Source organism: Penaeus vannamei, chromosome 39 (genome assembly GCF_042767895.1).
Source record: "Penaeus vannamei isolate JL-2024 chromosome 39, ASM4276789v1, whole genome shotgun sequence".
Classification (NCBI taxonomy): domain Eukaryota; kingdom Metazoa; phylum Arthropoda; class Malacostraca; order Decapoda; family Penaeidae; genus Penaeus; species Penaeus vannamei.
Genome location: NC_091587.1, coordinates 1,462,628 through 1,480,127, shown reverse-complemented (window position 1 = coordinate 1,480,127; position 17,500 = coordinate 1,462,628). Strand labels below are relative to the sequence as shown.

Genomic DNA, 17,500 nt, shown 5'->3' with positions numbered 1-17,500 from the left:
TTAATGGCCGCCGTATGAAAGGGTTAACAAGCCTATTAAATAACCGGGTTCTGCGTGGTATAAGCTCACAACTCTCTAGCTCCTTTAAGAAGTTATAAAGGTACAGATAAAACAAATAAAAAACAACCAACCATTAACTCAACCAAAGAGTTAATGGTCACAGTTTGAAAGAGGTAACTAGCCTACACAACTCCCTATCTAGTTTAAGAAATTATAAAAGTACAAATAAAACAAATAAAAACAAATATCCAAAAACACGCTTTTCCTCTCTGGGGAATTAAAACATCATAATGTACTCTAAACTCATGTCCCTCTAATGAAAAAGCAATGAGTGTCATTCTTTCCGCATGTCAAACCAAAACTTGATTTCGCCAATCAAATATGTAACACGGAGGAAGTTATTAAAATACATAATTCAGCTGCTATTAATTGACGCTACACTAATACCACAGACAGGGTGCGGCAGGGGATGCAATCATTGTATGTAATAATGTTCTTTGCTTGTTTCTTCTTGCTGCAGCTGTTTGCATCGATATCAACACGTTTGCAACATGTTCTAAAATTTCTATCCCTATCCCTCTCACTCTTTCTATCTCTGTCCCTCTTCCTCTCCCCTCTCGCTCTCTCTATCCCTTTCTGTATCTTTATCCCTGTCTTTACCCTCATTTTATCTCATTCACTCTTTCTCTCCCTTCTTTTCTCATCTCCATAACCCCTTCTCTCTCACTTCTGCTCAAAGCTTTTTCTATTTTTTTCTACATCCTCTCATTCTCCCCCTTCCCCGTTTACGATTAATTTGTGCACTCTATTCCTTTATCTGCACTCACAGGCCTTTACTCTCTCTCTCTCTCTCTCTTTCTCTTTCTCTTTCTCTCTCTCTCTCTCTCTCTCTCTCTCTCTCTCTCTCTCTCTCTCTCTCTCTCTCTCTCTCTCTCTCTCTCTCTCTCTCACACACACACACACACACACACACACACACACACACACACACACACACACACACACACACACACACACACACACACACACAATCAAACGCACACACACACACACAAAAATATATGTCGCGATTAAAAACAATAACACTTACAATCTAAAAACATCCTAACAAAGCGAAGAGCAGCATACTTACAGTTTTTCCAGGTTGGGCAGATACGACAGGATGCCGGCGGGGAGGCGGGTGAGGCCACTCCCGGACAGATCCCTGAAAAAAAGAAGACAAGAAGAAAACTTAAAACACAGAGAGACAACAAAACAGAGAGACGACAAAAGAGGCAAAAAATATTTTACGAACAAATATCCACACGCATGACTGGGTCTCCTCCTTCGACAATCAGCTTTGTTAGGCCTCAACTAACTTCAAGCTCTTCACGCGCGCTCACGCCGTGTGTGTCAAGGGGCTAGGATAGGATAGTTCGCAGATTTCATAATGTATTTTTTTGATGTTCGAATTATATCTAATCATACGTAATTCCAGATTAATTACATCTACTGATAGAAATCTGACTATTCTACCAATCACATTTTCATTATAAAAAAAAAACATAAACCCAAAGAACGTTATGTTAATCATTTTATTATATATTTTTGATGTTCGAATCATATCTAAATCCAGATTAATTGCATCTACTGATAGAAATCTGACTATTCTACCAATCACATTTTCATTATATAAAAAAACCATAAACCCAAAGAACGTTATGTGAAATCATTTTATTATATATTTTTGATGTTTGAATATCTAAATCCAGATTAATTACATCTACTGATAGAAATCTGACTATTCTACCAATGACATTTTCATTATAAAAAAAAAACAAAAAAAAAAAAACAGAACGTTATGTGAAATCATTTTATTATATATTTTTGATGTTCGAATCATATCTAAATCCAGATTAATTGCATCTACTGATAGAAATCTGAGTATTCTACCAATCACATTTTCATTATAAAAAAAAAACATAAACCCAAAGACCGTTATGTGAAATCATTTTATTATATATTTTTGATGTTCGAATCATATCTAAATCCAGATTAATTACATCTACTGATAGAAATCTGACTATTCTACCAATCACATTTTCATTATAAAACAACCATAAACCCAAAGAACGTTATGTTAAATCATTTTATTATATATTTTTGATGTTTGAATATCTAAATCTAGATTAATTACATCTACTGATAGAAATCTGAATATTCTACCAATCATATTTTCATTATCAAAAAACATAAACCCAAAGAACGTTATGTTAAATCAGAAACAAAATCCGGGTGCAACGATGCGCAATTAAATAAATAAAGAACGAAAAGTTGAAAAGGAAATTAAAAAGATTTTCCCACCAACATCACGTTGTTTTTTTTCCTTTTCTTCTTTCCACGAAACTTCTACCATAACACATACAAGGTCCGATACAGCACATAAAAAAATTATCAAAAGAACTTAAAACCCTCACAGACCGGAAGCCCTCGACCCCCCCCCCCCCAAAAAAAAAAAAAAAAAAAACGACCCACGACCTACCGGACCAACACCAAGTAGAAGATGGCGTAGATAGAAGATAGTGCCAACCCACACGTAGCCTCTTTCCGAACCCTCCGCGACCCCACACTTTCTTCCCCTTTCGAGCCGCGGAAATAAATGAATTCGACCTCCACGACTCCACACTTTCTTCCCCCTCCACGACCCCACACTTTCTTCCCCTTTCGAGCCGCGGAAATAAATAAATTCGACCTCCACGACCCCACACTTTCTTCCCCCTCCACGACCCCACACTTTCTTCCCCTCTCACCCGGGGTCGCTCACCACGGGCTCGTCGGTGGCCAGAGAGGAGCGCAGTGACCCCGTGCAACCAAGGCGTCGGGACGGCAGGCGCGGGCGTGCGGTGTGTGGCCGCGGGAAGACCCAGATTCAACACGTGGCCACGCGGCGCCGCCCTCCCCTGCTAGAGCCATCAAGTACGCTGGGACAACACGCGGCGCTTCCATCCTCCTCCTCCTCTTTTCCTTTCCTCTCTCCCTCCCATTTCTCTCTCTCTGGCTGCCTGTCTGCCTGTCTGTCTCTGTCTCTGTCTCTGTCTCTGTCTGTCTCTGCCTCTCTCTCTCTCTGGCTGCCTGTCTGTCTCTGTCTCTGTCTGTCTGTCTGTCTGTCTCTGTCTCTGTCTCTGTCTCTCTCTGGCTGCCTGTCTGTCTCTGTCTCTGTCTGTCTGTCTGTCTGTCTGTCTGTCTCTGTCTCTGTCTCTGTCTCTCTCTCTCTCTGGGTCGCACCCTCAATTCCTCACTCCTCACTCATAATTCTCGCGATCACTCCCTCACACCTCCATCTCTCTCATATTCTCATAATCTGTCTGGCTGCTGTCAGTCTTTCTTTCTTTCTTTTTTTTCTCTCTCTCTCTCTTTCCGGTTCCCTCTGCTTCTCATACTCCCCCCTCTCTCCATTTCCTTCCCCACTCTCCTTCTATCTCTCCCTTTCTCCCTCTCTCTCCGTTCCCTCCCTCTCTCTCTCCTTTCCCTTCCTCTACCTCTCCTTTCCCTTCCTCTATCTCTCCTTTCCCTTCCTCTACCTCTCCTTTCCCTCCCTCTACCTCTCCTTCTCCCTCCCTCTACCTCCTCTCTGTCCCTCAACCTCTCCTCCCCTCCCCCCTCTCCTTCCTTTACGCAAAAATCTGTGCCACTTTTTGGGAGGAGCACCGACCGCTTGGCACTATTCACCACCAAATCGAAGTAAGTGTCATCAACATGGCTTTTCAAACTTCAAAGGGGAACGAGCCAGGCTACCTCTCCACACACGTTGAAGTAAACACACCCCCAAACTCATATAGGTCTATACCGGATATCCAACCTACCCTAACTTCTAATTTACCCTAACCTAACCTCGAACCTCTAACCTAACCTAACCTCTAACCTAACCTCTCCTCACTCTATCCCTCTTTCCCTCTCCCTTCACCCTCTCCATCTCCCTCTTCCTCTCCTTTCCTATCCAGCAAAAAAAAAAAAAAAAAGGCAAAGGAAAGACAGACAAAACATTCGAAAATGCACGTCAATTTATATAAAAAAAACATAAAATCGTGCGCAAGCGTATGACTGAATGAATGTATGTGTATGTTTATGTGTATGTGTGTGTATGTGTATGTGTATGTGTATGTGTATATGCATATGCATATGTTTATATTTTTGCATGTTCCGTATATCTACATGTATACATGGTATGTGCATATGTATGTGTGTTTAGGTATGCACATGTGCATGTGTATAATTATGTATGTGTATCTGTATGTGTCTGTGCATGTGTAGGTGGATGTGTATATATGTATGTATGTGTGTTACGTGTATGGGTGTGTATGTGTACGAATATATGTAAGTGTATGGGTGTGTATGTGTACGGATATATGTAAGTGTATGGGTGTGTCTATGTACGAACATATGTAAGTGTATGTGTATGTATGTGTACGAATATATATAAGTGTATGGCTGTGTATGTGTACGAATATATCTAAGTGTATGAATGTGTATATGTACGAATATATGTAAGTGTATGTGTATGTATGTGTACGAATATATATAAGTGTATGGATGTGTATGTGTACGAACATATGCAAGTGTATGTGCATGTATGTGTACGAATATATATAAGAGTATGTGTATGTATACATGTATCTTTATGTGCGCGTGAATACATGCAACGAATATATATAATTGTATGTGCATGTATGTGTACGAATATATATAAGTGTATGTGTATGTATGTGTACGAATATATATAAGTGTATGTGTATGTATACATGTATCTTTATGTGCGCGTGAATACATGCAACGAATATATGTAAGTGTATGTGTATGTATACATGTATCTGTATATGCGCGAATATCTGTAATACGCGAAAACGCCACGCGGACAGAGAAGGCCCCCAAGCGTAGCAGCGGCAGCCCGAGGACCGGCGAGGATGCGTGTGTATGTATGTGTACGAATATATATGTGTATGTGTATGTATACATGTATCTGTATATGCGCGAATATCTGCAATACGAGGAAAATACCCGAGGACCGGCGAGGATGCGTCGACCGGCCGCGGACGGGGTCGCCCAACGCCCATGACAAGCCAGATATTAATAGAAGGCGGCCGCTCTCTCTTGCGTCAAGGGCAAGCCACGAGTCCCGCAGACGAGGCGACGGGGCGCACACGGCCGAGAGGGAACCGCCACGAGTCCCGCAGACGAGGCGACGGGGCGCACACGGCCGAGAGGGGACCGCCACGAGCCCCGCAGACGAGGCGACGGGGCGCACACGGCCGAGAGGGGACCGCCACGAGCCCCGCAGACGAGGCGACGGGGCGCACACGGCCGAGAGGGCACCGCCACGAGCCCCGCAGACGAGGCGACGGGGCGCACACGGCCGAGAGGGAACCGCCACGAGTCCCGCAGACGAGGCGACGGGGCGCACACGGCCGAGAGGGCACCGCCACGAGCCCCGCAGACGAGGCGACGGGGCGCACACGGCCGAGAGGGAACCGCCACGAGTCCCGCAGACGAGGCGACGGGGCGCACACGGCCGAGAGGGCACCGCCACGAGCCCCGCAGACGAGGCGACGGGGCGCACACGGCCGAGAGGGGACCGCCACGAGCCCCGCAGACGAGGCGACGGGGCGCACACGGCCGAGAGGGGACCGCCACGAGCCCCGCAGACGAGGCGACGGGGCGCACACGGCCGAGAGGGCACCGCCACGAGCCCCGCAGACGAGGCGGCGGGGCGCACACGGCCGAGAGGGGACCGCCACGAGCCCCGCAGACGAGGCGGCGGGGCGCACACGGCCGAGAGGGGACCGCCACGAGCCCCGCAGACGAGGCGACGGGGCGCACACGGCCGAGAGGGGACCGCCACGAGTCCCGCAGACGAGGCGACGGGGCGCACACGGCCGAGAGGGGACCGCCACGAGCCCCGCAGACGAGGCGACGGGGCGCACACGGCCGAGAGGGGACCGCCACGAGTCCCGCAGACGAGGCGACGGGGCGCACACGGCCGAGAGGGGACCGCCACGAGCCCCGCAGACGAGGCGACGGGGCGCACACGGCCGAGAGGGGACCGCCACGAGTCCCGCAGACGAGGCGACGGGGCGCACACGGCCGAGAGGGGACCGCCACGAGCCCCGCAGACGAGGCGACGGGGCGCACACGGCCGAGAGGGGACCGCCACGAGTCCCGCAGACGAGGCGACGGGGCGCACACGGCCGAGAGGGCACCGCCACGAGCCCCGCAGACGAGGCGACGGGGCGCACACGGTCCCCTCGACCGCCGCGGAGCCCTCAAAGGCCAGGCATTTTGGGCGCAGAGGAACGGTGTCATTCCCTTTTTATTCTAGAACATAAAAGGGTCGGTTTCGTGATGGATTGACGGATTTTGTTGGTCGGGGGGGAGCGCCATGTGGGAAAGACAGTGATTTCGGTGTCATATGTCACTCGCTCTGTTCAACTTTTTTTTTCCAGTGACAAATAAACACTCTCCCTCCCCCTCTCTGTCTGTCTGCCTGCCTACCTGTCTGTCTCTCTCTTTCTCTCTCCCTCACTTTCTTTCTGTCTCTGTCTCTGTCTCTCTTTCTTTCTCTCTTATATATATATGTAATATATATATATATATATATATATATATATATATATATATATATATATATATATATATGTATGTATATATGTATCTCCCTCTTCCCTGTTGCCTTCTCCCTCCATGATGGCGTATCCCCTTCCGCCCAGCCAACCCACCTTTCACTCTCCACAAACAGCCGGAGCCCAACACTTCCGCCCCCGCCCTCTCCTCCAACCCTGCGTACCCCTCCCCGTGCCCCCTTCCAACCGCTGGCACCCTTCCCCCTTCCAACCCCTGGCATCCTTCCCCTTTCCAACACCTGGCACCCTCCCACTGCCCCGTTCCAACCCCTGGCACCCTCCCCCCTTCTAACCCCTGCTACCCTTCCCCCTTCCAACCCCTGGCCCCCCTCCCCCTGCCCCTTTTCAACCCCTGGCACCCTCCCCCCTTCTAACCCCTGCTACCCCTCCCCCTTCTAACCCCAAGCACCCCTCTCCCTGCCCCTTTCCAACCCCTGCCCCCCTTCTAGCCCCAGGCACCCTTCCCCCTGCCCCCTCCCAACCCCTGGCACCCTCCCCCTACCTCCGGGGGGGAGTCCTGTCCTTCTGCAGGACCCAGAGGGACGCCACAGAGCGTCGCCATAGCAACCCTGCGTGCGTGCGTGCGTGCGTGCGTGCCAAGCAGCCCAAAGCAAGCACCCGGGGACTGAGTGCACTCGACGCGGGTCATCGGACACCTCGGCCCGATTGATCTGCCGCGACTCAATGGATGGCGTGAGCGCTGCCGGGATCGCGGTCCTACTCCCGTTGGCCGTGTGTGTGTGTGTGTGTGTGTGTGTGTGTGTGTGTGTGTGTGTGTGTGTGTGTGTGTGTGTGTGTGTGTGTGTGTGTGTGTGTGTGTGTGTGAGTGTGTGAGTGTGTGAGTGTGTGAGTGTGTGTGTGTGTGTGTGCGTGTGGGTGCGTACGTGTGCGTGTGAGTGTGTGCGTGTGTGTGTGCGTGTGTGTGTGCGTGTGTGTGTGCGTGTGTGTGTGTGTGTGTGTGCGTGTGCGTGTGCGTGTGCGTGTGCGTGCGTGTGTGTGTGCGCGCGCGCGTCTGTGTAATGAACACTCTGCCCTGATTTCCCCCTATCTCGCCCTGAAACCTCTCCAACCTGCACCCAGCCGTGCCCAGCCGTGCCCAGCCGTGCCCACGAGGCCGTCAACAGCCGCCACGTGGACGGCGCTCGGCGGCTTGTTTACGAAGGCAGGGAGCCCCTTGGCGGTGACGTCACGAATGGCCCATCACCCGCCTGGTGTAAACAAACGCCGCTCTCGTAAAGCCGAGGGGGCGACAGGCCGCGCGGCTGCTGGCATTCCTCGGCGAAGCGCTCTGCGAGGCGTCGTGCTGGTCGTGGCATCCGTCGGGCACGTCGCGCTGCGCAAAAAAGGGTTTTCGTCCTCTATCTCCGCCCGACTCCAGTCTCTCACCCTCGGCCAGCCTTCCACTCCCCTCCCTCCGCCTATTAACATCCTTCATCCTGCAGCCGTCTCCTATTCCTCCTATTCCCAGCCCCGCCGTGCTCCAGCCATTCATTCCTCTCCCATAAACGCACGACTCCACTCTACCCTTCAGCCTCCTGTTCCTCCTCCACTCACTACCCTTCAGCCTATTCCTCCTCCACTCACTACCCTTCAGCCTCCTGTTCCTCCTCCACCACTCTATCCTCCATCACCGCCTGATTTCACCTTCCAAACTCCATCCATCTCCTATTCCTCTTCCATCAACGCTGACGTCTTCCTTCCATCGTCCAGCTTTCTTCCTCCTCCTCCTCCGTCTCCGCTTCCATTCCTCTCTACCAATACCTGGCTCCATCCTTCATCCCCCTGCCATCTCCTACTCCCCCTCCATCCCCGCCTTCCTCCAGCCTTCTACGCCTCCTCCTTCAACATTTAACTCTATCCTGCATCCTCCATCCCCGCCTTCCTCCAGCCTTCTACGCCTCCTCCACCAACACCCAACTCCACCCTGCATCCTGCATCCTCCATCCCCCTCCACTTGCAACCTTCCTCTCCTTCCCCTCCTCCACTCCCTCCCCCCACCCCCGACCCCCTCCACGCGAGGGCAACGCCTCTCCCGTGACTAAGCCACACGCCCCGCGCTCCGCTCCCGCACCTGATGACGCACCTTCGCCCCCCCCTCCTCCCCCTCCACGCGTACTCCCCCTCCCCGTACTCCCCCTCCCCCTTCCGCCCGAACGCATGGACGCCACTTGTTCCTGGCTGCATATAACGCAGGATGTCGTTTCTTTGTCCAAAATATCTATCAATGGGCTCATCAGCTGATAGATAATCACCATCACCATGATCATCAGCATCATCAGCATCATAATATCAGTAATAATAAAAGTAATAATAATAAGAAGAAGAAGAAGAAAAAGAAAGAAAACAAGAAAACCGACAACGATAGCGTATTTAGTGAACATCAAAACAAAAAAGGATAGGCAATAATAACATTTAATAATATTAATAATAATAATAAAAAGAAGAAGAAGAAGAAAGAAAGAAAACAAGAAGACCGACAACGATAGCGTATTTAGTGAACACCAAAACAAAAAAGGATAGGCAATAATAACATTTAATAAGAAGAAGAAGAAGAAGAAAGAAAGAAAAAAAACAAGAAAACCGACAACGATAGCGTATTTAGTGAACATCAAGACAAAAAAGGATAGGCAATAATAACATTTAATAATATTAATAATAATAATAAAAAGAAGAAGAAGAAGAAGAAAGAAAGAAAACAAGAAGACCGACAACGATAGCGTATTTAGTGAACACCAAAACAAAAAAGGATAGGCAATAATAACATTTAATAATCATCATCATCATCATAATCATAATAATAATAATAATAATAATAGGAAGAAGAAGAAGAAGAAGAAGAAATAGAAAAAGAAAGACACAAGAAAACCGACAACGATAGTGTGTTTAGTGAACATCAAAACAAAAAAGGATAGGCAATAATAACATTTAATAATAATAATCATCATAATCATAATAATAATAATAATAATAATAATAATAATAATAATAATAATAATAATAGGAAGAAGAAGAAAAAGAAGAAGAAGAAAGAAAGAAAGAAAACAAGAAAACCGACAACGACAGCGTCTTTAGTGAACACCCAAACAAAACACAGGCTAAAAATACGTAGCCACAATACTGTCAACCCGCTTCTCCAAATGCAACAAAATCGCACTCCGACCCCGAGAGAGACCGACCCCGATTTAGAGCCTCGGCCGATTATCGCGGGCAGTCCTTTAAATATTCCGATTACCGATCCTGCAACACCGGTAATCGGGATGCTGATAACGACCCCAGAACGTGTTTTTTTAAATATATTTCGGCGTCGTTTAAATATTCCGATTACCGATCCTGCAACACCGGTAATCGGGATCCTGATAACGACCCCAGAACGTAGTTTTTTAAATATATTTCGGCGTCGTTTAAATATTCCGATTACCGATCCTGCAACACCGGTAATCGGGATGCTGACAACGACCCCAGAACGTAGTTTTTTTGTTGTTTTTTTATACATATTTCGGCCCCGATTACCGATCCTGCAACACCGGTAATCGGGATGCTGACAACGACCCCAGAACGTAGTTTTTTTGTTGTTTTTTTATACATATTTCGGCCCCGATAACCGATTCTGCAACACCGGTTATCGGGATGCTGACAACGACCCCAGAACGTAGTTTTTTTGTTGTTTTTTTATACATATTTCGGCTCCGATTACCGATCCTGCAACACCGGTAATCGGGATGCTGATAACGACCCCAGAACGTAGTTTTTAAAATATATTTCGGCGTCGTTTAAATATTCCGATTACCGATCCTGCAACACCGGTAATCGGGATGCTGATAACGACCCCAGAACGTAGTCTTTTAAAAATATATTTAGGCGTTTTTCCCGGCTTCCTCCTCTAGATATATCCGGTTTCAGAGGCCGCATCATTATCCTTTGTACAGCAAGGAATTAAGGCGTCGGTTAATATGCGCTCTCAAGGGTCCGTTTTCTCCTCCAGTGCTCCCGGAAGGGCAGACTCTAACATATTTCATAATGAAACATAAGACAGGATAAAACATTCACGCTAGGAAGAGTAAAATTTCATGATCCGGGATAAATAGTGAATACAACGCTCCTATACACATACTCCAAGTTCAATACCTGGCTCTATTATCTTTATTATCTATAGGAACGATATTCATAATGCGGGGCAATGCGCATGTTCTATCAATAACACACAAATGACTCCCGCAATACTTGTTACAACAACATATACTTTCAATGTAACCAGTAAATGTGATCAGGTGAACTTGGGAGGACGCAACTTTAGATATAAAGGAGATGCTTTATTTTCAGCATTATATATTCCCCTCCTACCTTCCCCCCTCTCTCTCCTATATATTTCCTCCCTCTCCCTCTCCCTCCTATATATTTCCTCCCTCTCCCTCTTATATATTTCCTCCCTCTCCCTCTCTCTCTTATATATTTCCTCCCTCTCCCTCTCTCTCTCTTATATATCTCCTCCCTCTCCCTCTCTCTCTTATATATTTCCTCCCTCTCCCTCTCCCTCTTAAATATTTCCTCCCTCTCCCTCTCCCTCTTAAATATTTCCTCCTCCCTTTCCCTCTTAAATATTTCCTCCATCTCCCTCTCTCTCTCTCCCTTAAAACTTTCCCCATTCCTCCTCACTTTTTTCTTCTTCCTACTCTTCCTCCTTTTCCCTCGCTTCCTCCCCCCCCCCCCTCTTCCACTTCCAACATTACCAGCGAGACTACATTTGAGCGACCTCTTCGTCCGCGTCTCTCCCTAAACTCCGATCCCTCTCCTGATCCCCTTCCGCCGTCCCATTTATCTCCGGCCCTCCCTCCGCCCCCTCCGCCCCCTCCGCCCCCTCCTCCAGTGGGCGTTTCCGCTAGATCTATTTTCCCGCGATTTTTCACCGCCGTCTTTTGTCTTGCTCCCTTTCCCTAGCATCCGTCCGCCGGCTTTCTCGATCCATCTTTCTTTTCTTTTTTGTCGCGTCCTTTCGAATGTCTCTCTATAGGCCTACGTCCATCCATTGTTCCCTCGCCGAATAAAAATAAAGCGAAACCTGCTCGATGGAAAGGGAGTACAACTTAAAAAAGCGAGCTCGTCGTCGGGAAGCCTCGCCCGTGGCCGAGGGTCCTGGGCGGCTGTGTCCGTCCCCCGCCCGGCGTTTCTCGATCTCCCCTCGGCGATGCTGCCTCCCGCCTCAACCTGTTAGTCCTGCTCCGCTAGCCCTGGCGTCCGGGCGGGCGGGCGTCCGGGCGGGCGGGCGGCCAATCGTCCTCAAGGTGGGAGGGGACGAGGAGGCCGCGGGAGGGGGGGAGGGGGGGAGAGACTGGCTCCTCGACGCCCGTGTTTACACTTGTCCATTAGACTCCGCTACGTCACTTGTTGGCTCTGTTACATCGATTCGCGCCGCGGGCCGAACCCAATGGCGGCCAACAACATTACAATACAGCGCATCCATTATGCATCTTGTGTGCATAATGCGAACGGGTCCGCCATTCTCACTTATCTCGCGCCTGTCGGAGCCTCATCAGTCACCGTCGGCGAACATCCCCCCGAGCACACTGAGCGCCTGAGTGGGGCTCCTTACGCCCGGCTAAAAGACACGCTAACTGCCGCCCTCAGCTGTTCCAAAGGCGCCCACCCTTTCTCCCGCTCTTTGGGCGATCTCCCCTCCCCTTTAAGACCTCTCGCACCGACTCACCGTCCCCTCCGCAGTACGTTGGCCTCCCTCTCCTCTTCCCTCCTTTCCTCCCGCCCTGAAGCCCTCCATCCCATCCCACCCCCACCCCCATCCCCCATGCCCCTACCCCTCATCCTCGTGCCTGGCTTGGAGTGGCAGCGTCGGCCGAGAGACATGACCATGGTATTGCCATCACGGACTCTCGCCCTGCCATTCTCCCTACCCCCGTCCGCCATCCTCACAACTTCCACCGCGAGCTTCCCGCCGCAAAACACACGCAGCATTCCTTCCCCTGCCTTACGTGATGACCCCTGACCCCGGTTTATCACGAGGGGGATGTCCGTGCCGCGATGGCGAAGGAAACCCTAGCTGACCTCACTCCCTCGTCCGCCTGAGCCTCCGCCAGATAAGCTAAACAGGTGTCTCTGCGGAGGAATGTCTTCAATTCCCTGTGGCGTCGCTTGGATCCCTTAGTACATGACCCTGCCTGAACTAACTCCGCTGAGCATCGCGATGACTTACCAAACCCTTAGCTTTCGTGTGCGTGCGTGTGTGTGTGTGTGTGTGTAAAAGAGAGAGAGAGAGAGAGAGAGAGAGAGAGAGAGAGAGAGAGAGAGAGAGAGAGAGAGAGAGAGAGAGAGAGAGAGAGAGAGAGAGAGAGAGAGAGAGAGAGAGAGAGAGAGAGTGCGTTTGTGCGTGTGCGTGTTTCAGTATGTGTATGCGTTTCAATATGTGTGTATGTTCCCGTACATGTGTCTGTACGTGTTTTAGCGTTTGTCTTTCAGTACTTGCGTGTATTTCATCATGCGTGCGTGTTTCAGTATGTATACCTTTCATCGTGCGTACATACATGCGTTTCTACATTACGTCCGTGTCCGCGTATGAGCGTGTTTGAGTGACGAACGCCCGATCGCATTCATCAATAACGCCCGGCCCACCGACCCTGAACGACAGACCTGCCTGTCCCGGCCAATTTGAGGCGAATAACATTTTTCATTCACTCGCGCACATCCGGCGACAGGTGAATTTAGCCAAAACCCACGAACCCGTAAAGTATAAATTTGCCGACAACGGAACTGACAGACCATTTAGCTGCGACGAGTCACGGGCGGCTGCGCGGGACGGCGGAAAGGCAGGCCGTTGTGCAAACATGCGGGGAACGCTTGCGGGGAACACTTACGGGGAACACTTGCGGAAAACACTTACGGAAAACACTTAAGGGGAACACTTGCGGAAAACACTTACGGAAAACACTTACAGGGAACGCTTGCGGGGAACACTTGCGGGGAACACTTGCGGGGAACGCTTACGGGGAACACTTGCGGGGAACGCTTGCGGGGAACACTTACGGAAAACACTTACGGGGAACACTTGCGGGGAACACTAGCCTGCTGGACGCCCCTGCATGGCGGATATACCCAAGGTCTATATAAGTATTTATATAGACCTTGGATATACCAGCGTGTTAGGCATACCGGGAAGCAGGGTACACTGACAGGCTGGGTGTATTAGCAAGTATTTTCCTTGTTCCCTACACCTTCAACTCATCAAAACATCAAATGCATGACAAAACCGCGTTTGTGTGCGAAAAGGAGGGAGGGAGAGAGGGAGAGAGAAAGGGAGGGAGGGAGAGAGGGAGAGAGAGAGAGAGAGAGAGAGAGAGAGAGAGAGAGAGAGAGAGAGAGAGAGAGAGAGAGAGAGAGAGAGAGAGAGAGAGAGAGAGAGAGAGAGAGAGAAGAGAGAGAGAGAGAGAGAGAGAGAGAGAGAGAGACAGACAGACAGACAGACAGAGAGAGAGAGACAGAGAAAGAGAGAGAGAGAGAGAGAGAGAGAGAGAGAGAGAGAGAGAGAGAGAGAGAGAGAGGGAGGGAGAGAGAGAGAGAGAGAGAAAGACAGAGAAAGAGAGAAAGACAGAGACAGAGAGAGACAAAGAGACAGAGACACAGAGAGAGAGAGAGACACAGAGAGAGAGAGAGACAGAGAGAGAGAGAGACAGAGAGAGAGAGAGAGAGAGACAGAGACAGAGAGAGAGAGAGAGACAGAGACAGAGAGAGAGAGAGACAGAGAGAAAGAGAGAGAGAGAAAGAGAGAGAGAGAGAGAGCGAACAGAGAGAGAAAAAATAAATAAAGACCAGAGAAGAGGGATAGCTTAGCGAGAGAGGTCGCAGAAGCACGGAGCTTACACAACATGGGCGCCTCTCCCCGTCGGCGTCCGTGTACGTGTCCACTCCCCTAATACGAGCGCGCGTGTGAACCCGCCGCCCACGTTCCCCCGATGACCCTAATCCCGCGCCCGCCGCCTCCAGCACACGAAGGGGCGTGATCCCGACGACGAGGAGATACCCCACCCCTCCCCCTCTCCCCCTCAACCCTTCCCCTCTCCCCCACGCCCTACCCACCCCTTCCCCCCATGCAAGGGCACCTCCGTCCGTCAGCCAGCAGCCAGCCCGCATAAATCGGGCGTAACGGAAAGGCCCCGAAATAAACCCACGCGACATAAACGGGCCCCCGAACCCAGGCGCGCCAACCGCTCGGGGCACGCGGCGAAGCATGCAAGTTACTGGGCGAGGAGGAGGACTTGGCAAAGACAGCAGCGCCTCGCCACGCCACCACGCGGCGCCTGGGGACGAGGGGGAGAGGGGAGGGGTAAAAGGGGGAGGGGGAGGGAGAAGGGGGAGAGGAAGAGTGAGGAAAGGGGGGAAAGAGGGGGAAATAGGGAGAGAGGAAGGGGAGTGGGCGGGGGGAGGGGGAGGGGTAAAAGGGGGAAGGGAGGGTGGAAGGGGGGAGGGAGAAGGGGGAAGGGAGAGAGGGGGAGGGAAAGAGCGAAGGAAGGGAAGGGGGAAAGAAGGGGAAATAGGGGAGAAATGAAGGGGGTGGACGGGGGAAAGAGGGGGATAAAGGGGGAAGGGGGAGGGAGAGGAAAGAGCGAGGGACGGGAAAGGGGAAAGAGGGGAAAGAGGAGGGGAGGGAAGGGATGGCCGAGGGAAAAGAAGAGGGAAGGGAAAGGGGAAAGAGGAGGAAGAAGGAGGGGCGGGGGAAAGAGGAGGAAAAGGATGGGAGGAGGGAGAGAGGGATAAGAGGACGGAGGAGGGAGGGAAAGGGGAGGAAGGAAGGAGGAAAGGGAGGAGAAGGCGGATAGAAGAAGAGGTACGCCAAAGGGAAGAGGAGTAGAGGGGCAGAAGGGGGAAAGAGAAAGGTATGGATGGGGGAGAAAGAGGAAGGGGGGAGATGAAGGGGAAAAGGTAAAACAAAGGTTAAAAAGGATGATCGTGGGGGAGGGAAGGAGGAAAGGGGGGAAAGATAAGAGGAGAGACTGGGAAAAGAGGAACAAACTGAAAGAGAGAGAGAGAGAGAGAGAGAGAGAGAGAGAGAGAGAGAGAGAGCGAGAGCGAGAGCGAGAGAGAGAGCGAGAGAGAGAGAGAGAGAGAGAGAAAGAAAGAAAGAAAGAAAAAAAGAAAGAAAGAAAGAAAGAAAGAAAGAGAGAGTGAAAGAAGGAAAGAGAGAAAAAATAGAAAAAGAGAAAAAAACAGAAAAAAGAGAAAGATACAGAAATAAAAAGAAACAAACAAACAAACACACAGAGAAAAACAAATAAAGAGTAAGAGAGTAAGACAGAGAGAGCAAGAGCCGAGAGGAGATCGTGCGCGCGAGGAGGCGGCCGAGAGAGTGAGAGCCCTTCCCTGCTCGCATTGCTGTTGCTTTTGTATTTGTTTCGAGGAGTTCCTTTCAAGTCGAGTTCAGAGCAAGCGAGATTTACATGTTCCAACCAAACCGAACTTCGCTAAACTTAACTTAATTTAAATAAACCAGACGAAACTTTTCCTGATCTTGGCATAATTAAACCAAAACCGAACTTCGCTAAACTTAACCTAACTTCAATAAACCAGACGAAACTTTTCCTAAACTTAACATAATTAAACCAAAACCAAACTCTGCTAAACTTAACATTCCCTAAACCAAACCAAAATTCACTTAAGTTAACCTAATTCAAATAAACCGGACTAAACTTTCCTAAACTTAGCATAATTAAACCAGACCAAAACTTCACTAAACTTAACCTAATCTAACTAAACTATGCCAATACTTCACTAAACTCAACATACCCTAACTAAACTATGCCAAAACTTCACTAAACTTAACAAACCTTAACTAAACCAAACCAAACTTCTCAAAACTGAACATAACCTAACAAAGCAAAACCAAAATTCACTAAACTTAACCTAACCTTTAAAAACTATGCCAAAACTTCACAAAACTTAACATACCATAAATAAACCAAACCAAACTTAGACCTAAAAGCTAAGCAAACCAAACCCCTATCTTAACAAAGCATTTATTTAACTAAACCGGATCTATCACAGCCGAACCAAACCAAACCCTATAAAACAGGCCTAATAATATAAAATAATAATATAAAAATCTATAATAATATATAACAATGATAAAATAATATAAAATATATAATAATATACAATAATAATAAAATAACAGAAAAATAATACAATAATATAAAAATAATACAATAATAATAAAATAATAATATAAAAATAATACAATAATAATAAATAATATAAAAATATATAATAATAAAATAATAATATAAAAACAAATAATAATATACAATAATAACAATAAAATAACACAAAAATAAACCAGGCCTAACGAATACCACACAACACAACAAGATTCAACCTCACCAACCCCATCTAACGCCACCCCAACCCCGGCCAGCCTCACCTACGCAGACGAGGCGAAACCTGGCAGGAGTGTGAAGGAGACAGAAGGAAACCGAACCACTAGCCTTATCTCGCCCGGCAGCATAGTAGTTCTGGACTAGCTTAAGGGGACGCCGGGCCCACTTTTAAGCCGCTGTCACACTAGCACTTTTTTCCGTCAAATTTTTTGACAATTTTATTTAACACAAATACAAACATTCTCGAGTACAGCTCTTGATTTGACTACGCTTGGCTGAAAAAAAGTTGACGGAGAGGTTTTCAGACGGAAACGATCATTCTCGCCTGGCTGGAAAATCGACAATTCGCTCAAAAATGGACCAAAATTTCAGAAAATTGTAAAAAAAAATTGACGGAAAAAGTGCTAGTGTGACAGCGCCTTAGGGCTACAGATCAGGGGTTCCCGACCTTAAAGTTAAAACTCTGTAACCCCC

At 48.9% G+C, this 17,500-nt stretch overlaps 1 protein-coding gene across 2 annotated transcripts in view; it reads right to left on the bottom strand.

Annotated features, from left to right (window-relative positions):
• The window catches only part of Remo (Remoulade), a 247,876-nt gene that overhangs the window by 202,605 nt on the left and 27,771 nt on the right, over window positions 1-17,500 (bottom strand). For both annotated transcript variants that reach the window (XM_070116749.1, XM_070116750.1), the window contains exon 3: window positions 1,133-1,204. In XM_070116749.1, the coding sequence (XP_069972850.1) occupies window positions 1,133-1,204 (72 nt within the window). The remainder of the gene's footprint in view (window positions 1-1,132; window positions 1,205-17,500) is intronic.